Source organism: Nicotiana tabacum, chromosome 1 (assembly GCF_000715075.1).
Source record: "Nicotiana tabacum cultivar K326 chromosome 1, ASM71507v2, whole genome shotgun sequence".
In the NCBI taxonomy this organism is placed as follows: Eukaryota; Viridiplantae; Streptophyta; class Magnoliopsida; order Solanales; family Solanaceae; genus Nicotiana; species Nicotiana tabacum.
The window spans coordinates 221,438,013-221,465,932 of NC_134080.1; the positions used below are offsets into that span (position 1 = coordinate 221,438,013).

General features: G+C 35.2%; 2 protein-coding genes across 2 annotated transcripts; one reads left to right on the top strand and one right to left on the bottom strand.

Moving 5' to 3' along the window:
- Nucleotides 1-1,733: 1,733 nt before the first annotated feature.
- Nucleotides 1,734-7,611, top strand: LOC107800074 (cytochrome P450 CYP72A219-like). The gene is given in 5 exon segments (NM_001325682.1): nucleotides 1,734-2,054; nucleotides 3,596-3,813; nucleotides 4,975-5,216; nucleotides 6,001-6,385; nucleotides 7,094-7,611. Coding segments are annotated over 5 exon segments (1,557 nt in total). The 5' UTR covers nucleotides 1,734-1,765; the 3' UTR covers nucleotides 7,517-7,611.
- Nucleotides 7,612-22,798: 15,187 nt separating this feature from the next.
- LOC107800071 (cytochrome P450 CYP72A219-like) lies at nucleotides 22,799-26,750 on the bottom strand. Its single transcript, XM_016623215.2, has 5 exons — nucleotides 26,458-26,750; nucleotides 25,433-25,650; nucleotides 24,508-24,749; nucleotides 23,697-24,081; nucleotides 22,799-23,334 (listed from the first exon to the last, which is right to left on the bottom strand). Exons 1-5 carry the CDS (start codon nucleotides 26,741-26,743, stop codon nucleotides 22,912-22,914), a joined length of 1,554 nt encoding a protein of 517 aa, XP_016478701.1. The 5' UTR covers nucleotides 26,744-26,750; the 3' UTR covers nucleotides 22,799-22,911.
- Nucleotides 26,751-27,920: the final 1,170 nt, after the last annotated feature.

Below are 27,920 nucleotides of genomic sequence, written 5' to 3' on the forward strand. Positions count from 1 at the left end.
TTTCTCGACCGAAGAAGAAATTATTCTAAAGGTGAATCATATATTATGTTACTATAAATATTTTTAAGGACTAGCGGTGTAAGAAAGTTTCAAATTTGTATATACCCTTTGTTAAAGTAGTCTAAAGTCTAAATGCATAAAATAAATAGATGATCAGCTTACTTATTCTATGAGACCGGTATCTAGCTTGAGATAATTACGAAGATTTTCTCATGAAATCAGAAATAAATAACCGATAGATAAAAGTTGTGTTGCAAATTATAATTACTCATTTGCAGTAATCGCACAACAAAAAGTCTCTTTTTTTATAAATAAGAAGAAAAAGAAAAGAAAATTAAAGCTACACCCCAAAATTTAGCATAGAGTAATTGGCCCCGTGCTCAGCACGAGCTATCAGTAACTAGTAGATAAGGGGAGAAATTTAAAAATAGCCAGATTTACAAGTGGTCATTCAGAAATAGCCACAGTTTCAAAAGTAATCGAAATTTAGCCACTTTTCATGTAAAGATAAATTTGAACAAAAACACTGTTCAAAATCCGAAAAATACTCCAATATAATATACTGGAGTTCCACCATAAGTATATTGGAACTCTAGTATATTATAATGGAGTTCCAGCATGATTCGTCTGTTATTGAGCGTATTAGTAATCTGGGGAGACCTATGAGTTACCTTTTTGTGTTGCGAGGCGTTATGATTTGTTGGTTATAGGCACATATGGTGCAGTTCTATTAGTGTTTCATAGTGGAAGTCGAGCGGGAAGAGTAATTTAGTGTTGCTCGGTGAACGGCGTATTGGTTATGTCCTATCGGGTGTGCGTGGTGTATGTTATTTGTTTCACCGTGGGTGTAATGATTGCTTTGGTTCCAGACATAAAATTATGCGTGGTTCTCGATTTCGAGCATAATGACTTGAGGTGTTTCATGTGGAACAGTGTTGGATAGGATCGCGCATCACAGCGAAGTTGTGTGGAGGTATGACCTTGCGGGTTAGATTTGTGTGTTATGTTCCTACAATGCGAGACGGGTTCTCGGCCTTGTGTTATGGCGGTACTGGTGAGCTTGAGGTACAACTCTTTCAATTAGGTCATTTTCATGATTTGAGTATGTTCGGATCGTTGCTTATTGGTGCGCGTACTATGCAAGTGGTGTTTTAGGCCTGTACGGATGTGTCATGTCACCAGAGTAGTGTGTTGGATTAGAGGAGATCGTTGGGATCTTTAATGAATACAAACAGATTCGATTTCAACATGTCGGGAGGATAAATATCTAGGTTCGGCTCAGAAATTTGCTATGGTCCTTGCCAAAGGAGAAGTGACCTTCTGAATGGTCCAGTATATTATGCTCGAACTTTCCGCGTGTTGGAGTTCCAACATAATATACTGAAAATTTATATACAGATGCACCGATCTCCGGTATATTATATCGGATCGGTCCATGTTATAGCAAAATACCCGTGCTATTTTAACGTAGATAAGAGGAGAATAGTCACATAGTCCAGACGAGAAATCTAGAGAAATAGAGAACACGACGTGTGGATTATTTTCTTCACTTTCAGAGACGTGTATTGATTTTGGTTGACTAGTAATATCTTGGTCACCAAGGCCTAAAATTTTCGTGGTTGCCAAGGCTTTAACATTTCACTTTCTAATTTCTTGCCTTTCTTTCTCATCAAATATTTAGTAATAATATATAATAGTATTATGTTAATTATAATAAAAAAAAACCAGAGCAGTGTGCTTGTGAGTGTGGGAGAAGGCCTTCAATATGGAGATACCATATTACAGCTTAAAAATTGCAATTTCTTCATTTGCAATTATCTTTGTACTAAGATGGGCATGGAAAATCTTGAATTATGTGTGGTTAAAACCAAAAGAATTGGAGAAATACCTCAGACAGCAGGGTTTCAAAGGAAACTCTTACAAATTCTTGTTTGGGGATATGAAAGAGATGAAGAAAATGGGTGAAGAAGCTATGTCTAAGCCAATCAATTTCTCTCATGACATGATTTGGCCTAGAGTTATGCCATTCATCCACAAAACCATCACCAATTATGGTAAGACTTTATAACTTCAATTATTTTGTACATAGTGATAGCTGTAATTCTTTTTTTTTTAATTCTATCAGTGTCTTTTTAACTTGACAAGAGGGTGAGCAACCCCCACTTCCAACCGAGAGGTTGTGAGTTCGAGTCTCCCCAAGAGCAAGGTGGGAAGTTCTTGGAGGGAAGGATGCTGGGGGTCTATTTGGAAACAGTCTCTCTACCCTAGGTTAGGGGTAAGGTCTGCGTACACACTACCCTCCCCAGACCCCACTAAGTGAGATTATACTGGGTTGTTGTTGTTTTTGTTGTTGTTGTGTCTTTTTAACTTGTTGGAAGAGAGACTTTGGGAGCAACGGTAAAATTATCTCCGTATAACTATACCGTGATAGTTGTAATTTTGTTGATTCTATCAGTGTATTTTAACTTATTGGAAGGGGAATTTTGGAGCAACGGTAAAATTATTTCCGTATCACTACATAGTGATATTTGTAATTTTGTTGATTCTATCAGTGTATTTTAACTTATTGGAAGGGGAATTTTAGAGCAACGGTAAAATTATCTCCGTATCACTACATAGTGATATTTGTAATTTTGTTGATTCTATCAGTGTATTTTAACTTATTGGAAGGGGAATTTTGGAGCAACGGTAAAATTATCTCCGTATGACCTATAGGTCATGGGGTGAACAATGAAAGCAACCGCTAATATTTGCATTAGGGTAGACTGTCGACATCACACCCCTAAGGGCGCGATTATCAAACCCTAAGTGAATGTGGGATACTTTATGCACTGGGCGCGATTACTGTATTTTAACTTGTTGCAATAGGTTGTTTGTCTTATTTTTTTTCAAGTAAGTTATTATGATTAGTTAGCTGTAGTTATATTTTAGGTGATCCGATAGCATATAAATCTTTTATATTGTCCTTGTATAAAATTAGTGTTGTTTTACCTATTGTTAGGGGCGGACATACTTATAAGGAAGCGGTGTCACGCAACACTGCTTTGTCAGGAAAGTTTTACTAACTATATGTGTTAATACTATTAGAAAACCAATAAATGGAAAAAAATGACACCACTCGACATAGATTGTCTCCTGGTGTGTTGGTTATGTGTTTGATTTTGCTCTAGGCTCCAAGCAGTCAGAGGTTCAAACCTCAACTAGCATATATTTTTTGGCTAATATTGAGAGAGTCTCTGTGGTTAAAAATTGTGATTACGCAGAATTAACTCAGGAACTTTTCTAACTTAAGACTCCACGAAACCAATCGACTAAGGCTATTTTTTTTCTAGAAATATGATAATTTTATTTATTTATTTCCGTTCTTCTATAAATTACGATACTGCTAACAAAAATTCCTGCATACGTTCCTGCCTGTTGTAACAACTCATTTATCACGTTTCATAAAAAGGGATGTTTACACAAATAGCCTGGTAGATTTACTGTTACTTTTTCTAACCGGTATATATAAATTATATATAATTATACATATATTAGCTATTTTTAGTTTAAGTAATTGGGTGAACGACTGTTTGACAATGGTTTCACTTTGCAGGTAAGAATTGTATTGTGTGGTTTGGGCCAAGACCAGCAGTCCTGATCACAGACCCGGAACTTGTAAAGGAGGTGCTAACGAAGAATTTCGTTTATCAGAAGCCGCTTGGCAATCCACTCACAAAGTTGGCAGCAACTGGAATTGCAGGCTATGAAACAGATAAATGGGCTACACATAGAAGGCTTCTCAATCCTGCTTTTCACCTTGACAAGTTGAAGGTTTTACTATGAAAAACTTTGTTATCTTTACCCTTTTTGAAAAGCTTTTATAGTTACACGAATGTTATGATATATTTAGGATCATAAGTTTCAAAAGTCTTTTATTCGTTCTTAAACTCCGTGTCCAACTACAACAACAACAACAACAACAACCCAGTATAATCCCACTTATTAGGGTCTGGGGAGGGTAGTGTGTACGCAGACCTTACCCCTACCCTAGGGTAGAGAGACTGTTTCCAAATAGACCCCCGGCATCCTTCTCTCCAAGAACTTCCCACCTTGCTCTTGGGGAGACTCGAACTCACAACCTCTCGGTTGGAAGTGGGGGTTGCTTACCATTAGAGCAACCCCTCTTGCCTATCAGAGTAAATAGAGGACGGTTACGTGTAGTTATCTTTTAAATGATCTGATAGTGTAAAAATTCATTAATGTACTCTAACATATTGTCTCATGCTATGTCTGCGTTATTTTCAGTTTATTAGTCTACTTTTAATGGACACTTATCTTAAGTTATCTTAACATATTGTCCCATGTTATGTCTGCATTATCAAAATTTTCATGAATGTACTTCTCTTTATTTCCTTTTCTGTATTTGTGTTTGTTTTCTTCTGCTTATTCACATTTTGCTTTTAACAAGATTTATTTTACTCAAGTTGCCAAAAAAAATTGCACGGACGCACGCTCTCTTTAGATTTGATAAGATAGAAAGATTCAGCTAAAGGAAAGAAGAGAAGATAGTGATTCTTAGCTATTGACTGGGATAGAAGAATCTAGATCCTTAAACTCTTATTGTTTATGTTTGGCAAACTTGAGGTTGGATTCTTTTTAATATGCAGCATATGCTACCTGCATTTCAATATTGTAACATGTTATATCCACCTTATTTTCCAGGTCATTCATCCACTTTTGATGGATGGTTACGTGTAGTTATCTTGTAGGCGAGCTGATAGTGTAAAAGTTTATCAGTGTACTCTATAATGTTGCAGCATGTTATGCCTGTCTTATTAGGTAAATAGTCCATTTTAATGGACGGATTACCTTTAGTTATCTTTTAGGTGACCTGATAGCTTAAAAGATCTTTTACACAACCAGTTTATAGATATTAAACTCTTATTATCTTATTTTTGGCAAACTTAAGATTGGATTCTTATTAATGTGCAGCATATGCTACCTGCATTCCAATTTACTGCTAGTGAGATGTTGAGCAAATTGGAGAAAGTTGTTTCACCAAACGGAACAGAGATAGATGTGTGGCCATATTTACAAACTTTGACAAGTGATGCCATTTCAAGAACTGCGTTTGGAAGTAGTTATGAAGAAGGAAGAAAGATTTTTGACCTTCAAAAAGAACAACTTTCACTAATTCTAGAAGTTTCACGCACAATATATATTCCAGGATGGAGGTAGAGTTATTAACTTCTTTGGATTATAAATTAAATATGTTAGATAATGTTCCAATAATCTTGAAAAAGTATTGCCAATCCGGTGATTTATGAATCTTGAATTGACATTCTAAATTTATTTTGGTTTTAACAAATACCTTTTGATATATCACAAATTAACTAATTTATTCATGAACTTTATTTAAAGATGTTTAAGTTTTTTACAATTTTGAGCCTATAAGTACAGTTGAAGTTTTTGGAAATGTTAAACAATTTTGTTTTCAATTGAAGGGGAGCCTTGGAGCAATGCTAAAGTTGTCTCTATGTGACATATAAGGTCACTGGTTCGAGCCGTAAAAGTAGTCACTAATGTTTGCATTAGAGTAGGCTGTCTACATCACATCTTTTGTGTGGTCTTTCCCCGAACCCTGCATGAACACGGGATGCCTAGTGCACCGAGCTACCTTTAAACAATTTCCAATGGAAAAATATTTCAGAGAGACATTGGTCAGAAGGTGATTCACCCTAAATTCAAGAGTAGAAAAAAAAAACATTCTTGAATACAACGTTGAGTGACTTAGTTAAACTCTAGAGATCAATGATGTGGTTGTGGTTATCATTCTTCCGTTTGCTCTTGGATGAGACTTCAAGTATCTTTAAGAAAGAAGCGCGTTTACGCGTTTCTAAGCCTATCAAGTTTCTTATTGATTATCTAACAGTAATATTATCAATGTTCTAACAAAATCATCACTAGAACATTTAATTTTCTTGTTTGCAACTTCATATTAAATCACTTGAACTGCAGGTTTTTGCCAACGAAAAGGAACAAAAGGATGAAGCAAATATTTAATGAAGTACGAGCACTGGTATTTGGAATTATTAAGAAAAGGATGAGTATGATTGAAAATGGAGAAGCACCTGATGATTTATTGGGAATATTATTGGCATCCAATTTAAAAGAAATCCAACAACATGGAAACAACAAGAAATTTGGTATGAGTATTGATGAGGTGATTGAAGAGTGTAAACTCTTCTATTTTGCTGGGCAAGAGACTACTTCATCTTTACTTGTATGGACTATGATTTTGTTGTGCAAATATCCTAATTGGCAAGATAAAGCTAGAGAAGAGGTTTTGCAAGTGTTTGGGAGTAGGGAAGTTGACTATGACAAGTTGAATCAGCTAAAAATAGTAAGTATTGTCTACATATTCAATTATTTTGAACTTTTTCTTTTTAATAATGGTGATGTTCGGGTCTGTTTGTGCACACTTCGATCGAATAAGAACTTACTTGTACCTACCATTTATACCAACCCAATAAATACATGACATATGTCTTCACATGCATTTTTATCACTAAACCATATATAGTTCTTAAAACACATGGTAAATTGGTATAGTTTTAGTGTAAACAACGGGTACAAATAAGTTTTTTATACCAGCATAGGTACCGAAAAACATTATCACTAAAGCTTAGACAAATAGAAATCACCTAGAATTGTTTATCTCCTTTTGAGATTTAATTTGAACCCTGGGGCGTGTTTGCTTTATAGAAAATATTTTTCAGAAGAAACTTTGTCTCACTATCCAACATTCTCTAAGGTTTAGAAAATGTTTCAAAGGGACGATCGAAAAAACATAAGCCAAGAGAGCTATTTTCCCTCTTTTAATGAAAGATATTTTTCCAGGAAAATATTTTTTTGGTGTTTGATTGACAGAAAATGACTTATATTTTCCTACAGAGCAAACACACCCCTGATCTTTCATAGTTTTCACCCACGTCATGTACCACTAGACGACACCATTGAATGCTTCACCTAAATTTTGAACTTATTCTCATCTTCTAAAAGCCATATATTTTGAGGGCAATATTCACTAGTTTGATCTGTCTTTTTATAGGTAACTATGATCTTAAACGAGGTCTTAAGGTTGTATCCAGCAGGATATGTGATTAATCGAATGGTAAACAAAGAAACAAAGTTAGGGAATTTGTGTTTACCAGCCGGCGTACAGCTCGTGTTACCAACAATGTTGTTGCAACATGATACTGAAATATGGGGAGATGATGCAATGGAGTTCAATCCAGAGAGATTTAGTGATGGAATATCCAAAGCAACAAAAGGAAAACTTGTGTTTTTTCCATTTAGTTGGGGTCCAAGAATATGTATTGGGCAAAATTTTGCTATGTTAGAGGCTAAAATGGCAATGGCTATGATTCTGAAAACCTATGCATTTGAACTCTCTCCATCTTATGCTCATGCTCCTCATCCACTACTACTTCAACCTCAATATGGTGCTCAATTAATTTTGTACAAGTTGTAGATATGGTCAATTTGGAACTTGTTATGGAACTTTTATCATTGTAATCAACCATATTGAGGGAACATGGTTTGAGGTTAAATCCTCGTGTGTGTGTCGCTGGTCGTTGTTATTACCCTCTCTACTCTTCGGGGTAGGGATAGTGTCTGCGTACATATTACCCTCCCCAGACCCCACTTGTGGGATTATACTGGGTGGTTGTTGTTGTTGTTGTTGTACTCTCTCAGGTTGTTTCTTGTTGACCAGCCTTGTGATTCTCGTTATAAAAATGTTGGAAATAGTATAGTTAAATGTTAATTAAGAGTGTGATTAAGTATCTAAGTTCATTTGTCTTTTGAGTTATGTCCTAGACTCGTAGGTGTTTAAGGTCTAATATGTGTTCTTTAGAAATGTGTGTCTTTTGAGTCGTTCTCATTGTTATTAATTCTACGTCATTTAATTAGGAGTTAAAAGTGTAGTAGCTATATATATGTCAGTCTTGAATGTTGTTTTGTAAAAGTGGTTTTTGCGTTCACGAAGAAGAAGGCAGTTGGGCAGAGAGTTTTAAAAATCAGGACTTAGCCATTTTTGGGTTCATTTATTGCACACTTTAAGACAAGAGGGGTTGCTCTAATGGTAAGCAACCTCCACTTCCAACCAAGAGGTTGTGAGTTCGAGTCTCCCCAAGAGCAAGGTGGGAAGTTCTTGGAGGGAAGGATGCCAGGGGTCTATTTCGAAACAGCCTCTCTACCCTAGGGTAGGGGTAAGGTCTGCGTACACACTACCTTTCCCAGACCCCACTAAGTGGGATTATACTGGGTTGTTGTTGACAATTTCGCATAAGCAGACCAAAAGGAAGAAAGTATAAAAATGGAAAAAGAGGCAAGACTTTTCAGGCTCGTTTGGCCATAAAATAAATTTCACTTTTTTTGAAATTCTTTAATCAAATATTTGGCCATGTAAATTTCAAGTGAAGTTGAATTTCGAAATTTTTTGGAAATTTAAAAAATTCTAAAAATTACTTTTTGAAATTTCACTTCAAATCACTCACAAAAATTCAAAAACAGCTACAAATTGTATTCATGTCTAACACAACTCTAATTTCTAAAAACTATTTTCATTTTTTTAAAAATCATTTTTTTTTTCGAAATTGAGGGGAAATTGTCGATTGGAGTTTGAGATTTGGGAGTAAAAATGGAGGAGAAATTGAGGAGTTTTACTCTGTTAATGGAAAACGACGGAAAGTTTTATTTAACTATACCTCGTATACAATTTATACGAGGTAGTTATTTTTCCTTTTTAAGAAGTAAACAATCCATTTTCTCTTTTAACTTGGAGTAAAATCACACTTTCTATTTAATTAAAGATTAAATATACTCCTTCCGGTCCATATTAGTGACCTTGGTTATTAAATATATTTGGTCCAAAATAATTACTATCATTTTAGAAAATCAAAGTATAATTAATTACCTTTTTTTATTTTACCCTTAATATTAATTTTTGTTGAAAGTAAAAACATTAATACATAGCATAAAAAACTTAAAAGTCAAGAGAATTAAATGTTGAGCAATGTATCCATATAAAAGGTCCCTCTGGTTTTCTCTTTCTACAAATGAGAGTTTTTTTTTCTTTCCTTGAACAAACTTACCAAATCTACAAGAAATCACTTCAGTATCACCTCTCAATCACACTCTCAAGCATATTCCAATAAATAAACCTATCAAAATCACCACTCTCATCCTCTCCATTCCCTAGTTTTGCCAAACTTTCACTATATACCAAACACTAAATCATAAGTATCAGGAATTTTACAATGCGAAGATGGCGGAAGAAATTACAGAACGCCTTCATAAATTTATTCTAACGGAGGAAAAAATGAGGTTGTGGCAATAGAATTTTCAGATATTCAGGCAAGCATGAAAGAATGTGAAGTAAGTCTTCTTGGTAAGGTAATCTCTGACAAAAAGTTGAATTTTTATGGAATTAGGAACGCTATGACTCTGGCTTGGGGAAACCCTATAGGATTACAGATAAAGGAAATAAATGAAATTTTTTCCATTTCATTTTCAAAGAGAAGGAAAGTTTGGATAAAGTTAAACTTGGTACTCCATGGTTATATGATAGATACCTCCTAAATATCCATCCTTGGGAACTAGGATTGAAGAGTGACTCTCCAATTTTTAACGAGTATAATATGTGGGTTCAAATTTGGAATATTCCTTTACACCGGATGTCAAAGGATATTGGTCGAAAAATAGGGCATGGGTTAGGAGGTATCATTGATATTTTAATTCCTAAAATGGAAGTAAAGAGGGTCAATATATGAGACTTAAAGTCAAAATTAATATTAATAAGCCGCTGCTTAGAAGGAAATGGATCAAGTTAGGCTTTGACACTATATGGGTTGAATTAAGATATGAAAATCTACTTTATGTTTGTTACTATTGTGGTGTGCTAGGACATAATGATAAAACCCGTATACAAAGGGATCAAGATTTATGATCAGGAAATCTTAAAAGCGACGAGTTCAGGACATGGCTTCGAGCAGAGAACAATGTATCTTTCTCGGATAGTCAAAAGCGTGAAGATTTTAATAATGATAGAGCGGGCCATACAATGATGAGAAATCGTAACTATAAATTGGTTGAGGAGAAAAGAGATAAAGGAACCAGGGAAAATTTGTCAAATATGGAAGATGACGGGGACTCGATAGATACACAAGAGGGTATAGAAAAAGAGAATGTCGAGGTGGAGCAAAATAGATCACAGGGGAAGGAAGTTATGGATTTGAAAGCAAATGATGATGATAGTTTGAATGACAAAGAGGAATTGAACCGGGTGCATTCTTTGGAGGAAGAAACAATCCAAATCTATAACAAAAGACTACCACTTGCTGATTCACAAATTAAAGATACTGGACAACTCCATACGAATACTTTGCAAAAAACTAAACTTCAAGTATATTCATATTCGCAATCACTTTTTAAAAGACAAGGAGATATTGCAGGAAACAATCATGAAGCTGCGATTATACCAGGTAAAGGGTTAGTTGTGGATGTTTGTATACATGAATTTGGGAAAGAAGACAACGAGCAGGATGGCATTGAGAAGACGATGTTGTAGCACCAAGACAAAGCTACTGGTGATGAAATAGGTGTGATGTTGTTTCTGGGAATGAAGCAGTCAATTTAGAAGGGCCTAATATGCTAATTGATATTCCGATTATGGAAGAGTTTGGTTTAATTGGGGTAAAATGGAAAGATAAGGAGATAGTTACACCAATAACTAGTGCGAAACATAAAAAAAAATAGGTGGTGCAGGAGGCCAGCCTGGAATGGTCTCCCTTGAAGAAATGAAGTTGCAGGCGTGGAATTGTCGAGGGTTGGGGGGATCCTTGACAGTTCCCTGTTTGAAGGAGAAAATGTATCTACACTACCCGGAATGTATTCTTCTATGTGAGACGAAGAACCAACAATCATGATTTCAGTGGCTACGACAAAAAAATTGGGATGCAAAATTCATACATTGTGGACCATGTCGGACTCTCTGGTGGACTCGCCTTACTCTGGAATGAAGACACTCAGATAAGTAACATTTACTCTTCATACTATTTCATTGAGTTCTCCATTTATGATAATGAAAAGAATATTAATTTCTGTTCTATTTTTGTATATGCTAGCATAGATAGAGAAACTAGAAAGAAATAATGGGTTAAACTTATTACTAGATCAATATCTTAGGGAAATCATTGGATGTTGCTAGGGGATTTTAATGATATTATTAATAATTATGAAAAATCTGGGAGAAATAGGCGGGCTCCTTGGAATTTTAAGGATTTTAACAACTTTATTTATATTCTAGGAACGGTAGACCTTGGGTATAGAGGGAAACCTTGGACTTGGTCCTGTTACAGAATTAATGAGGGACTTATTCAAGAACGCCTAGATAGAGTTTTGGTATCGCCTGATTGGAGATTAAAATATGATCAGGTTGCGGTGCTTCATATTCAAAACGATGCTTCAGATCACGAATTAATTTTTTGTTCAACAGATGGACTAAATGATCGCTGGAAAAAAAGATTTTATTTTGATAAAAGATGAGTTACTAACTCTGAAGCCCATGAATTAATTAAACAATCTTGGGTAACTGATTCTTCTGGGGATTATTAATCTAAGGTGTGTTTAAAGATAAGTAAATGGCAAGAATTTAATTTTATAGAGAAAGAAGGGTGAATCTAACTCTATGATAAAAATTAAGCAACTGAAAAATCTTATTAAGTTCGAAAAATTAATCCAAAAGGACCTGATCTACCTGTCATATCACGACTGAAAAATGAGTTAGGTAAAGTTTATAAGGAGGAAGAAATTTATTGGAAGCAAAAGTCTAGAGTTCAATGGTTAAATGAATGAGATAAAAATTCTCAATAAAGTTTATAGAGAATGGATTAGGAGAGTGGATTTGTGATAAAAACGATATGGTAAAGGAAATTGAGGGTTTCTATAGAGATCTATTTACTGCTTCTAATCTTTCCTCCTTATATCATGTTCTTCAGTCCATTCCAACTTCTATGGATGAAAACATGAATTAGGCCTGATTAGTGAAGTTATGAATGAGGAAATAAGAGAAGTTATTTTCTCTATGCATCCTAATAAATCCCATGGTGTTGATGGAATGACTCCACTATTTTTCCAGCAGTTTTGGTTGTTAATTTCTCATGATGTTTGTTTGGCAGTAAGGTATTTTTTTAGACAGGTCAACTTTTACCCATTTGGAATCAAACTTTGATAATCGCCGGCTTGAGTTACTGAAGGACTATGACATCACTATTCTTTATCATCCAGGAAAGACAAATATAGTTGCGGATGCTTTGAGTAGAAAGGCAGAGAGTATGAGAAGCTTGGCATTTATTTCAGTAGAGGAGAGGTCACTAGATTTGAACATTCAGTCCTTGGCTAATAGACTGGTGAGGATGAATATTTCAGAGCCCAACTGAGTTCTTGCATGTATTATTGCTCAGTCTTTACTATTGAATCAGATCAGGGCTCGACAATTTGATGATCCGCATTTGGCAGTTCTCAGAGAGACGGTACTATAGGGTGGTGCCAAAGAGGTTTTTATTGGCGAGGATGGTGTTCTACGACTCTAGGATCGTCTATGTGTCCCTAATGTCGATGACTTGAGGGAGAGGATTATATAAGAGACACGCAGTTCTCGGTGTTCTATTCATCTAGGTACTACAAAGATATATTGTGACCCGATGCAGCATTATTGGTGGCGGCGGATGAAGAAAGACATAGATTAGTATACGGCTAAGTGCTTAAATTGCCAGTAGGTTAAGTATGTGCATCAGACTTCAACAGATGACTATACCTGGGTGGAAATGAGAGCACATTACTATGGACTTTATAATTAGGTTGGCGGGGACCTTGTGAAAGTTTGACGCAGTTTGGGTCATTGTCGATAGGTTGACCAAGTCGGCACACTTCATTCCGGCTGTGACTACTTATACTTCAGAGAGGTTGGCCCAGATCTCTAATCGGGAGATATTTCGATTGCACAATGTGCATGTTTCCATCATATCAGATAGAGACCTTAAGTTCACTTCGCATTTCTGGAGAGCCGTACAGAGTGAGTTGGGGACCCGTGTAGAGCTCATCACTGCATTTCACCCACAAACCAACGGGCAGCCAGAGCAGACAGTTCTAATACTGGAGGACATGCTCAAGGAATGTGTGATTGACTTTGGGGGACAATGGGATCAATTCTTGCCTTTAGTCGAGTTTGCCTACAACAACAGTTATCAGTCCAACATTAAGATGACTCCATTTGAGGCTTTATATGGTCGGCGATGTCGTTCTCCCATCGGGTGGTTTGAGCCTGGCGAGGCTAAGTTATACGGTACTAATTTGGTAAAGGATCCATTGGAAAAGGTAAAGTTGATTCAGGAGCGACTTCACACAACACAGTCTAGACAGAAGAGTTACGTGGATCAGAAGGCACGTGATGTATCATTTATGGTAGGCGAGAAGGTTCTCTTGAAAGTCTCGTCGATGAAGGGTATTTTGAGATTCGGGAAGAAGAGCAAGCTGAGCCCAAGGTTTATAGGCCCATTTGAGGTGTTGAGGTGAGTTGGGGAGGTTGCGTATGAGCTTGCTTTACCTCCCAGCTTATCAGGAGTTCATCTAATTTTTCACGTGTCTATGCTCCGGAGATACCACGCCGACTTGTCATATTTGTTAAACTTCAGCACTATCCAGCTAGATGAGAGCTTGGGTTATGAGGAGGAGCCAGTTGCTATTGTTGCTAGACGAGATTTCCAGTTGAGATCCAAGAGGATTTCCGCGGTAAAGGTTCAGTGGAGGGGCCAACCGGTCAAGGAGGCAACCTGGGAGTCCGAGGAGGACATGCGGAGAAGATATCCACACTTATTCATTACTTCAGGTATGAATCTAAATCCGTTCGAGGACGAACGTTTATTTAAGAGGTGGAGAATGTAACGACCCGACCGGTCGTTTTGCTTTCTAGAATCTCGTTCCCCTAAATAAGACTTTCCGTACTTGCTTTTACTGATTTATGACTTGTGGGGGTGGTTAGTTCGGGATTTGGAGGAGTTTGGATTGAAATCGGAACACTTGATTCCTTAAGGTTGGCTTAAAAGGTCAAGTTTGACTTCGGTCAATATTCTGAGTAGACGACATCAGAATCGGGATTTAACGGTTCCAATAGGTTTGTATGATAATTTCGGACTTGGGCGTATGTTCAGATCGGGTTTTGGATGACCCGGAAGCGTTTTGGCATTTGATAGTGAAAGTTGATTGTTGAAGGTTTTAGAAGTTTTTTAAATTTGATTTGGAGCAGGTTTTGGTGATATCGAGGTCCAAATGGAATTTTGAGACCGGGAATAGTTCCATAATGTCATTTAAGACTTGCACGTAAAATTTGGTGTCATTTCGAGTAGTATAAGTACGTTTCAACGCATTGGAAGTAAATTGAAGAACTTGAAGTTCTTAAGTTTGATTCAATTGGTTTTGGGGTACGATTCTTAGTTTTGAAGTTGTTTCGGGCATTCCGAGAGTTCAAGCGAGTCCATTTTATGATTCCAAACTTGTTGGTATGTTCGGGCGGGGCCCCGGGGGCCCCGAGTGTCAATCAGATGAGACTCGGACCAAGATGAGAATTTGGAGAAACAACGGATGCACCAGATCTGTCAAATCGCACCTACGCTTGGTCAGCCACAGGTGCGAGCAATTTACGCACCTTCGAGATCGCAGGTGCGAACATTGTGGTCACAGGAGCGGAAAGGGCTCGCATATGCGGCTCCTTGTGTCCGTAGATGCGGAGCCTGGCCAAGTATGGAAAAGGCGCACCTGCGATGGTCTTGTCGCAGGCGCGAGACCGTAGATGCAGCCCTTTAACCACAGATGCGGAAATCGCTGGGGGCAGTGGACTTCATTAAATACGGGACTTAGACATTTTTGAGCTCATTTTATTCATTTTAGGGCGATTCTTGGAGCTCTTAGAGAGGGGGTTTCACCCAACACTTTGAGGTAAGTAATTTCTACCCAATGTAAGTTAAATACACAGTTTATGGGTAGATTATAACACATAAATTGGTAGAAATCATGGGTTTAGGTAAAAACCTAGGGTTTTGATAAAAATAAGGTTTCACCACGAAAATGATGATAAAAGTTAGTGAAAATCATATATTTATGTTCCTAAGGTTATTGGTAAAAAAATTCTTCAAAAATTTCAAGAATCCGGGCACGTGGGCCGGGATGAATTTTAGGAATCTTGCCTTTTGGGTTGGGTAATTACTTTAATAATTAGAATATGAACTTTTGAACATATATTGATTGTTTTTTACACTATTTGAATAATTTTGGATTATTCAGCTCCGATTTGAGGGTTTGAGCGCATTCTTGAGTTTGGAAGTAGGCTTTGAGACGAGGTAAGTCTCTTTTCTAACCTTGTAAGAAGGAAATTTCCCCATAGTTGAACTTAATTAATACGTGATTTATTTGTGGGGGCTACATATGCATGAAGTGACGAGAGTCCATACATAACTACTATTCCTGCTATGTCTGAGTAGTTTTAGGCTTACATCATGCTTTGTGGGCACCGTTATATGATCATATTTGTTGATTTGCATTGAGTGGAACTAAGTTGTGAATTTTACAATTTTAAAGGTTTCAAGTAAATTTTTATTTTGAAAAGAATTGAGAAAAGTTACGTTATATTTATATTTAACCGCGTCGCAAGTATATTCCGCGGGCGGGGTGACTATTTCCACTACTCTCATGGGAGCGGGCCGTTCGCCTCGGCAGGTTAATAGATGCATCTATGGTTCGGGCTGTTCGACCCTCGGCAGTGCACACTTTACATTTATGTTAAATCGGGCCGAACGTCCTCGGTGGAATTTGTGTGTGATAATAGAACTAGAAGTCCCTTTTATAACTTGTATAAATTCATCGTTGAGGTATCATTTGTTTTGAATGAAGGAAGTGTTTTGGGTTCTTAAATATGACGAAAGAATTGTTCAGCTATTTTCTGTTGGGAGTTCTATTTTTATCTATATATATCTTGTTTAATTAGAATTTCATATTATTATATTGTTGACCCTAGTAAGTGTCGGAGTCGACCCCTTGTCATTACTTCTTCGAGGTTAGACTAGATACTTAATGGGGTACATATTTTTATGTACTCACGCTACACTTCTCTATTTAATTGTACATGATTTGAGGTAGGTGCATCTGGCCACCAGTCTGACGCGTAGATTTGATCTCTATCCCGAGACTTTACGGTGAGCTGCTTTCCGAGCCGTTCTGCAACAACTGGAGTCTCTCTAATGCTTTATTTTTTTCTGTCCATTTTCTTTCAGACGGTAGTCTAATATTCTTTTGTACATTCTACTACATTGACCACATACTTGTGACACCAGGTCTTGGCACGCACACTATTAGACTTAAGATTTTTGGTATTGTATACATGATTATGGCTTGTATTCGTTGCTCCGCTTAACTTTGTTTCATTGGTAAATTTCTAAATCTTTTAACAAATGAAGAATTATTATCCACTTAGTAATTTATTTAAATGGAAAATCACAAGTTTGATCAGTATTGGCTTGCCTAGCAATGATGTTGGGCACCATCACGGCCTATGATGGAACTGGGTCGTGATAGAAATGCTGGCTTTCATAAAGATAGAATTTTATCAAAAATAAAGGGTTGGAAAGGAAAGTTTTTAAGTCAAGCAGGGAAGGAAGTTTTATTAAAGTCCTATTTAGCTGCTATCCCCTCATATGCTATGTCTTGTTTTCAGATACCTGATGGGTTATTTAAAGAAATCACTAGTTTATTTTCAAATTTTTGGTGGGGTACAAATGAAGATAAGAGAAAGATGCATTTTTAAAAGTAAGAAAAACTATGCGAAGCAAAATTTAAAGGGGGTTTAGGCTTTCGGGATTTAAACGTTTTTAATATGGCTATTTTAGCCAACTAGCATGGTAAATTCTGACTGAACTGGATTTGTTAGTTTCTCAAGTCCTTAACGGTAAATAATTTCCGAAGGAATCTTTCTTACAGGCACCGACTAATAAATCTACATCTTGGGTATGAAAAAGTTTTTTATAGGGGCGAGATCTATTAAGTAGAGGTGCTAGATGGAATATTTCAAATGGTAAATCTGTAAGAGTATGGAGAGATCCATGGTTGCCACGAGATAGCTCCTTACCCCTTAAGTATGATGAGTGGTACTGCTACAAATCTGAAAGTATCAGAACTTATTGATAACAATACTAACACATGGAATATTCAGATTTTGAATACTTTATTTAGTGAAGATGATGTCGAATCTATTTTAACTATTCCAGTTTCTTCCGTGAGGGGCAATGATCGATTGATTTGGAATTTTACTAATTCATGAAAATACGAAGTGAAATTTGGTTATTATCTTGCAAAATTACTCCTCACAAATGATAGAAGTTTGGCTAATCGTGCGAAAAGTAGTTCTCATGTGTTCCCAAAATCCTTTTGGAACCATTTATGGTCTTTAAATATTAAAAATAAGCTCAAATATTTCTTAAGGAAGTATGTATTAAATACATTTCCTGCTAAGAATATTATTACAAAAAGAATTCACTTTATGGATGTTTGATAAGTGTGAGCACGTGATTTTTTCCATACGAGAACTATTCCCAGAAAATTCAAAATAAAATAAATTTTGTTTTATTTGTAATTGTTGTGAATTTTTGTATTGTTTGCATTCGTTCGTGCCTGTTTATTTGTTAAGTTAAGAATAAAATCAAAAAAATAATGTACTTTGCATTTTAGGCATTTAAGGTCCAGTTGTGTGATCATATATTTTAATTGGTACTTAATCATGTTTGATAATTATTATTAAGAGATAGTTATTATTTTAATAAGTTAATTTATTATTCAACTTAGAATTTTACTTTTTTTTAAAAAGGAAAAGAAAATAAAAGAAAAAGAAGGAACAAGTTTTAAGGGTAAGAAACCGGACTGGGCCAGTGTTAAAAGGTGGAATGTTCAAGCCCAAAGTCACACCCCATGTCCAGGTCCAATCCAACCCGTCTCCAGCCTCTATCAAATGACGCTGTTTCAGGCGTCTCAATCTGGACCGTTGATCTCAGCTGATCAAACGGCCCCAAAGCTTTGACCAAACCCAACCCCCGACCCATTACCTGGTTCAGCCCGACCCCCAGTACTACTCCAAAGACACCGTTTGAGTTAAATGAATTGATCTGGACCCTCGATCTCTCTTGATCGAACGGCCAAAATCAAACCACCCCCACTATATAAATGAAACCCTCATACCCAGCCCCCAGTCCAAACCCCTGTTCATCTTCGTCTCAAAGACGAAGCCCTTCCCCCAAACCCTAGCCGTCATGGCATTCCTTCGCCTGAAACCCGGCGGCAACGACGCCGCCGACCACCAAAATAACACCCCTGAACCTCCTAACCACCCCCAATCCAAATCCAGTACCCGTTTGTTTCGAATCATCCTCAAACTTCTCGAATCTTCATTTGAAGATTCTAGCAAAGTTTGAACCTACCCCAATCCGCCTTAAACTCACACCAAGGCACCCCCTAATAACCCTCGTTACGGATCTGTTGATTGTTTGCCTCGAATCAACCTCCAACTTCTCGAATCTTCAATCCAAGATTCGAGCAGGACCTAGATCTACCCCAACCAGTCCCAAACTCATACCAGACATGTCCCTGACTTCCCTCGTGACCAAACCACCGTTGGTTTGGTTCGAATCTAACTAGAAACACTCGAACCCCAAATCGAAACAAACAGAACCCTAGAAAAACCAAAACTGGTTTCTGTCCGAATTTTAAGAGGTTTTGGGTGTTTAACTGATCTTAGTCGAAGTGTTCTCAGTTGAGAACACTCGATTAAGGTCCGTTTGACCTCAAAAGAAGTTCATATTCAAGACGATTCAAGTCCGTCTGTTCTTTGTTCTATCTAAGGTAATTTTCCTTTTCTCTTTTATTCTATTTTCTGATGTTTTAAGTGTCTGTTTATGTGTTTAGTATTGTTATAATAATGTTTCAGTTTTGTCGATTATTCTCTCCTTCTCCATCAGACCTTTTTATTTGGTCGAATTTGTTCTTGATCTTGTTGTGTATAATTATAGGCTGCATAATCAATTCAAATAAGTTTCGTCGATTATTTGTTTTATTATAAACCTCTGTTCTTGTCAAGGCCGATTGAAATTGCCTAATTATCTATTTTCAGATTGATTGTTATCAATTGTTGTAGATAATCGATTAATTAGTTCTCGTTGATTAATTTGTTCTTGTTTGTAAACCAATAAGCTCGTCAAATGTTTGTTGTGTGTGCTTGACCTGTGTACACTTAACTTCAGGGCATTGTTAGTAGGCTGACAATGAACCTGCATTCATGTGCATTTTGATTCAATTTTCAATTTTTCAGTTTAATTGATTCTGCTGAGTTCTGTGTTGTGGTTTAAATTCAGTCCATGGGTTCCAAGGGGAACTCAACCTTAATCATTCAGTTTGTTAGGAGAATTGGTTATAGCTGTTAATCAAATTAGTTTTAGTTAATTGCTAGTTGAGCAGATTTTAGAAACAAAAGTTTTAATATAGTTGAATAGTTGTATTAGGGGGGGGGGCAGTAATATTAAGGGGTTTCAGGGGTGATTTGGGAATGAAACAGTTAGGATAATATTTTAATGTTAGTGTTTTGTTAGTGGGATATTAGTGTCTTTAAATTAATATGTAATGGGGAACAAAAGGGAATGGGGGGCTGAAAATAAGGAAAAGTTTTTCCTTAGTGGATTTTAAGTGGAAAATTTCAGATTTAGTGAGAGAAAGGGGGTCGGGCAGTAAGTGGAAAAAGAGGGCAAGTCTGTATAAGAAGGCAGAGAGAGGTCTATAGAAAGGGACTGGAAAACATTTTCTGAAAAATACTAAAGGAAATCAGTTCTTCAGGCAGTCTTAGACAACATTTTGAAAGATAAACATTCAGTTTCTCTTTAAGAGTTTAGAGAGCATTTCTTTGAGAGTTTTCCTGAGAGCTTGAACATCATCATTTTGAGAGTTGAAAAAAAAAAGAATACAAGCTGACACTGTCAGCATTGGCTCACCATTTAACGAAGTGGCTGTTTGATAAGTGGACATGAATGAAGTATCTAATTTGAATAAATGTATGATGTTGAACTCTAATGCTATTTGGTAAACACAATCAGAAAAATTGGGACTTTTGTCCAAAAACGTACATTATGTGGTCTGGGCCTTTTTGGCAATTGGCTCGTTAGTAGTCAAACGACCCATTGTGAGTTTTAAGTTAGGTAGCGGTTCCAAATTGAAAGACGCTCCCTTTTGTTTGGATCTGGACTTGAACTTGAAGCTCGAATTTTATAATTTTAACTAATTAGGATTTTTTAGAGACAAATAATATAGAAAAATCATAGTTTACTTTAGGATGGACCTTTAAAATATGAGATGAGCCTCGCCAAATATAATGCGAAATTGTGGGGCCCTCATTAAATGTATATATAAAATACTTAGAATTCGGGATCGGCCGCTTAGAGAATTTCACGGTCTTTTTCCCAAAAGTAATAATGCGTTAGTCACTGTTAGGCACGTACTTTTAATAATTTACTTTCTTAAACTCGGGTGCACATTTATGTGACCCAAATCCAAATCTCAATAAATGTTGAGCAATGTATCCATATAAAAGGTCCCTCTGGTTTTCTCTTTCTACAACTGAGAGTTTTTTTTCATTCCTTGACCAACCTTATCAAATCTACAAGAAATCACTTCAATTTCACCTCTCAATCACACTCTCAAGCATATTCCAATAAATAAACCTATCAAAATTGCCACTTTCATCCTCTCTGTTCCCCAGTTTTGCCAAACTTCCACTCTATACAAACGCTAGATCATAAGTATCAGAAATTTTACAGTGCGAAGATGGCGGAAGAAATTACAGAACGCCTTCATAAATTTATTCTAACGGAGGAAAAAAATGAGGTTGTGGCAATAGAATTTCCAGATATTCAGGCAAGCATGAAAGAATGTGAAGTAAGTCTTCTTGGTAAGGTAATCTCTGACAAAAAGGTGAATTTTTATGGAATTAGGAATGCTATAACTCTGACTTGGGGAAACCCTATAGGATTACAAATTAAGGAAATAAAATGGAATTTTTTCCAGTTCATTTTCAAAGAGAAAGAAAGTTTGGATAAAGTTAAACTTGGTACTCTATGGTTTTTAGACTTGTTATGTAGTAGACAGTCGGATCAGTGTATTTAGAGGCTCTAGACTCGTGACACCAGATGTTTGGGTTGTGTTGGTTTACCGTTTTGTTGTTTTCCGCACATTTCAGTGGTTTAAATATTTTTTATGAAAAAATCAGCATTAATGTTAGAAAAAATGTTTTCATTAAAAGAATTTATTGAGGATATTTGAATGGGTTGGCTTGCCTAGTATTGTGATAGGCGGCATTACGACCGGGGATTTGGGATCGTGACAACTATTGGGTTTGATTAATGCATACTTTGTTTCCCCGGGAAAAAAAGAGAGAATTAAATAAAGGTATTTAGTCAAAAAACCCTCTCATTAATAATTTTTTAAAGAATATGTAAAAGAGAAATAGGACAATTAAAATGGGCCGAAGGAAATAGTAATTAGTCAAATATCAAAAGGAGTAAATTGAATTAAATTAATAACTCAACTTCAAGATCTCTATTTTTCTGATAAATTATATAGGTGGATATTTGTATGACTTATACTAATCTACTACTAGTATAAGATTAGAGTAGGTTAATTTATCTTCTTTTCTTTTTTTGGTTTACAAAAATAACTTTAGCAACACATTAGAAAAAAATGAACATTTTATATGTATTCATTTTTTAAGTCTATTTTTAAAAAATAATAACAATTTAAATTAATCCAAAAACTAGCATTGAGGTATGCGCTTTAATTTTTTCCATATGTCTAAGCTTTGATGGAAGAAATTAACAAGAAATATGTATTAGTGGAAAGTAGTAAAGTAACTGATGAAATACTAAAAGTATGAGTAAGTTGATGCAGACACTACTATTATTTAAAAAAAAGAACAATAATAAAGACTTATGAAAATGAGATGGTCTCCAACTAGTTGCATTAATAAGCCATATTAAATAGTACTATTGAATTTATTGAAAAGTATGATAAATATCTTACAAGAAAAGGCAATTCTTTGATAGTTGATTACAATGATACATATAAGTTTGATAATAAAGTTCTAGTTTATCATTTTTACAAGGCAGCTTGGTGCACAAGCTATTTCGTATTCACGCAGAGTGACGAGGAAGAATTACATCTTGGGGGTGTAATGTAGACAACTTACCCTAATACAAGTATTAATGACTGTTTTGATCACAAGCTCGAACCTATGATTTATAAGTCACACGAAAATAATTTTACCGTTGCTCTAGAAGCTTGTGTGGATGGTTGTTCCTTATTATATTGTATCGTATTGTTATTTTAAATACAATATTTATTTTGATTGTTACTTAAATTTTATTGTATCATATAATTAAATAAATCGTTATTTAACAACAAAAAGTGCCACTTTATGGGACGACGAATTTGGTGTGGTGGCGTCGTTTCCTTGCTTTTTCCCCAACTCATCTTGCCTCCTTATTATTAAATAATCATATTTTATCATTTACCGTACTTTTTTATATAATAATTCTACTTCATATCCTATTTTTCTTAGTAATGTTGCAAGTTTATTCTTCAATTTGTTGGTGTGTGACATCATGAAACAACGGCAAAAGATACAATCTATCCAAATATTGTATTCATCAAACAATACAATACAATACATTATGAAACGACATGTAACAACAATCCAAACAAGCTGTAAGACTCCCCTTCTGATCATTTCTACAACTTGTGCAAAATTAAATGAGCACCATATTGTGGTTGAAGCAGCAGTGGGTGTGGAGCATGAGCATAAGATGGAGAAAGTTCAAATGCATAGTGTTTCAAAATCATGGCAATTGTCATCTTAGCCTCTAACATAGCAAAGTTTTGGCCAATACAAATTCTTGGACCCCAACTAAATGGAAAGAACACAAGTTGTCCTTTTGTTGCTTTGGCTACACCTTCACTAAATCTTTCTGGATTGAACTCCATTGCATCATCTCCCCATATTTCAGTATCATGATGTAACAAAATTGTTGCTAATAAAAGTTGCACGCCAGCTGGTAAATATAAATTCCCTAACTTTGTTTCTTTGATTACCATTCGATTAATGAAATATCCTGAAGGATACAATCTCATGACCTCGTTTAAGATCATAGTCACCTATCAAACAAACAAGAAGAATTAACTCAAATAGCCGTCTACCTAATCGGGATGTATATAATTCATGTGTACTATGTATATAACTGTGTATAGTCAATATACAATCTATATATACCGACTAGAAAAGGTAAACAATGAATCTAGCTGGCTATTTGTTTAACAATTCCACCACATGTGATTATTGCCATCACGGCGAAATGGTTTTTTGTAGGATATTTAAGTTATGTACTTATATATACTGGCAGTATAAACAAAATAATACTGCTAATCATTGTCGAAGCCAGAAAATTCAATAAGAATGTTCAAAATTATCGGTGGGCTATGCAAGGGTGTTCAAAGTCTATTTTTAATCAAATACTTACTATTTTTAGCTGATTCAACTTGTCATAGTCAAGATCATCATTTCCAAACACTTGCAAAACCTCTTCTCTAGCTTGTTCTTGCCAAATAGGATACTTGCACAATAAAATCATAGTCCAAACAAGTAAAGCTGAAGTAGTCTCTTGCCCAGCAAGATAGAATAGCTTACACTCTTCAATCACCTCATCAATACTCATACCAAATTTCTTGTTATTTCCATGTTGTTGAATTTCTTTTAAATTGGATGCCAATAATGTACCCAATAAATCATCAGGAGCTTCTCCATTTTCAATCATACTCATTCTTTTCTTGATAATTCCCAATATCAATACGCGCACTTCGTTAAAGATTTGCTTCATCCTTCTGTTTGTTTTTGTTGGTATAAACCTATGGTTCAAGAAATTAAGTAGAATTGAAGTTGCAAATAAGAAAAGTTTCATAGTAGACACTGAAGACGTAATTAAGTAACTAAAAGTGTGTCTTTTCAAACCGTTTTAACTTTTAGATGAGATGATCACATAATTCAACATAGTATCAAAGTCGTCAACGATCTGCGTTGTAGTCTCATCCACATTCATTATTAGAAGGAACTTTCAACGACGTGGCCTATGAACACGTAATTAAATACGATAGTAGATATTGAAGACGTAACGAAATAACTAAGGACCCGTTTGGTCAGACAAAAAAAATTCACTTTTTTTAATCAGTATTTGGCCATGAAAATTTTAAATTTCACTTGAAGTTGAATTTCGGAATTTTTCGGAAATTTGAAAAACTCCAAAAAGTTGAACCCTAAGAAATCAGTAATTGTACCTCCATCCCGGGATGTATAATGAGCGTGCTATTTGTAAAAGTAGTTCCATTTGCTCTTTTTGAAGTTCAAAAATCTTTCTTCCTTCTTCATAACTACTGCCAAAAGCAGTTCTTGAAATGGCATCACTTGTTAAAGTTTGTAGATATGGCCACACATCTATCTCTGATCCTCCTGTCGAGACAACTTTCTCCCATTTGCTCAGCATCTCACTAGCAGTCAATAAGAATGTAGGTAGCATATGCTGCACGTTATGCATTAGACATAATAAGATCAGTAGAGGTGAATCTAAGATTTAAATCAGTAATATCAAAATATGTACGATTTTATTACATGCGTACATTATGCGAGTTAAAAAGGAATTTTTTTAGTTGAATCTACCGAAATCACTCTAGATCCTCCTCTTATTAGTAGTGGTGATAGATCAAATGAACTTTACTTTCCAATTTTTGACTACAAATAAGAATCTAACCTTATAACCACCAAAACTTATAGTTTAGTAACATCGATGAGAGGGAATTCGATACTCATCACCCCCTTTCCCCTTTCCTTGCCCTAATCCCATAACATAATGATAAGTGTGCAGTCTGGTGCACTAAGGTCCCGCTATGCGCGGGGTTCAGAGAAGGGCCGGACCACAAGGGTCTATCATACGCAGTCTTACCCTGTATTTCCGCAAGAGGTTGTTTCCACAACATAACGGTAAGTAAAATAACCACACACAAAAAAAAAATCCAACCTTAAGCAAGTCAATAATTTAGCAAATGTTACGCTGGGTGTCAGCCTACCACAATCTTCCTCCTATATTCGGATTTGAGACCGACAATTTGAGCAAGCTTATATAGGCATAATTCTTAAGCAAGTCTACAATAAACTACTAAAAAAAAAGTAGTGCAAATTGACACAAGATAGTTTCATCTTAAAAACCTTCAATTTGTCAAGGTGAAAAGCAGGATTGATAAGCCTTCTATGTTTAGCCCATTTATCTGCTTCATATCCAGCAAGTCCATTTGCTGCCAACTTAGTAAGTGGAGTGCCAGGTGGCTTTTGAAAAATGTAATTTTTCGTTAGCACCTCTCTTATAAGTTCAGGGTCTACGATAACAATTGCTGGTCTTGGCCCATACCACGCCAAACAATTCTTACCTACAAAAGTACAACAACTTTTGAGTTTAAACTTTTGAAGAATTAACATAAATAGTCGTCTCCCCATCGCTTAAATTTAAAATAGTCGATGCATATATAATACATAAATAATTTAGGTATATTATGTGTATAATCAGTGTATAATCAGTGTATAATTCACCAGCTAAGGAAAGTAAATAATGAATATAGCTGACTATTTGTATCAAGATCCCTTTAAATTTTATCACGGTGTAAACATATTTACACACAAGTCACTATTAGATTAATAATAAGGTACATTTTTATGATAAACATCGGTAACATAGTAGCTAACTTACTATAACTAATTAAGTCAGTGACAATAACTTAAATCCTTATTATTTTCAAGATCTTAGGTAACTAGTTCGAGAACATTTAGTAAGTTATTAATCTTGACATTCTCAGATTACCCTTAATAATACTCTCTTATAGCAGAGGTGGAATTAGAATTTTGAGTGTATAAGTTCTTGATTCTGGAGAAAAAGCGAGGGTTACTAGGTTTTCGATAAATTATTTTGTAGTTTGTACATATGAATTTTTTTAAATAAAATACATGATTTGAACCAAAGCTATTGGATTATGTCGAACTCATACGCAATACTCTAGCTCCATCCCTATCGTACAACATAACATGATATGCTTAAAACCGCAAGATTTAAGGGATACTTTTGGTATGTTAACACACCTCTAATATCAAATCACAAGGTTCAGCAATTTTCTTTATATATTTAAATTTTGTGTTCAGTTAAACTAAGACACAGAAAATAAAACGACGGAGACACTACGTACCATATGTGGTGATGGTTTTGTGGAAGAAGGGCATGACTCTAGGCCAAATATTATGAGAAAAATCAATAGGTTTAGACAAAGCTTCTTTACCCATCTTCATCATTTCATTCACATCTCCAAACAAGAATCTATAAGAGTTTCCTTTGAAACCTTGTTGTCTAAGGCATTTCTCTAATTCTTTTGGTTTGAACCAAACCCAATTCAAGATTTTCCATGCCCATTTTAATATAAAGATAACTACAAATGATGAGATTGCAATTTTTAAACTGTAATATGATATCTCCATTGTAGGCTTTTTCCACACTGAGCTCTTTGATCTTGATAGTATTATATATACTTGATGAAAATAAAAGGACTATTTTTTTATGAGCTAAATTTTGACTATAATTAAGAAATTGATGATCACACGCGTCTTTAATGCTTATGAAGCAATACACGTCATTCTGTCTCTCTCTCTAGGTTTTTTGAATTTTTTTTTTCTGTTAAGTAGGCGTTTCGACATAAAAATTATAATTTTTGAAAAAAAAAGTAGTACTTTGAGTTAAGTTAAAAAATATTGTAGTTTTGTGAGTAGGAAAAAAATTTGAAACTTTTGAAAAACTCATTTTCAAAAAATTCCAAAAACTTTAAAAATTTCTTGAACAAACACATTTTTGAGAAAAAAAAAAATATGGACAATTGGGGCCTTAGTATCCCATTGTTTTTTGAGTTTAAGTTATATACATCGGCGGAAGATTTTTTTATCTTATCAGGTCATCCAAATATCTACAGGTAAGTCTCTTTATAATGTGAGATTTGTAATCTAAATAAGATAATTTTTGCATAATAAATAAAATTAATCAGATAATAATTTTATTGTATATAACTTAAATTCTTTTATTTTAAAGATTCAAACACAAATTCAAAGTCTAAGGAAAGGAGGGTCATCCTAGTACTAGTTAAAAATTTAAGGTTATCTGGAATTTCCAATGCTTGGTTGCTAAGTTTTGGAATAAACATACAAGTCAAAGTAATAATAATATAATTAATCTTTTTTCTTTATAGTGAAAGAAGGACTAGAAATATTAAATTTCTATCTTCCCTTTCCTTGTGGAACAAGGAGTAGAATAATCTCTGGAGCAGAGATTGTGATGGGTTGCAGTGGAATATATATTTTTAAAAAAAGGCAATATAGAAAAATTGAGATGTTATCGACTATTATTTTGAGAGCGCCGAATCAGATTTTGCCAACATTAGTTAAGTCCTGTATTTCAATTTTCATATGATATTAAACTTTCATTAGTTCCATGTCTCTATATGAATGAAAAAAAGTACATTCTTAACCCAGTATGTCAAATCCTTTAAGTGGACTAGGGGTAATTGGTATGAAAGAAAATATTTTTCGGAAAATATTTTTTAATAGTTTAAATATTTTGAAAAATATTTCTTTTATTAACTTATTTTCTTTCAATTGGAGGAAAATA

Bases quoted from the DNA above. Each gene is read 5' to 3' on its own strand.
- LOC107800071 (XM_016623215.2), bottom strand. From the start codon at position 26,743: ATGGAGATATCATATTACAGTTTAAAAATTGCAATCTCATCATTTGTA. The intron at 25,651-26,457 runs GTACGTAGTGTC...GTACTTTTGTAG, and splicing joins CAAAACCATCACCACATATG to GTAAGAATTGTTTGGCGTGG. The intron at 23,335-23,696 runs GTAAGTATTTGA...TTTGTTTGATAG, and splicing joins AGTTGAATCAGCTAAAAATA to GTGACTATGATCTTAAACGA.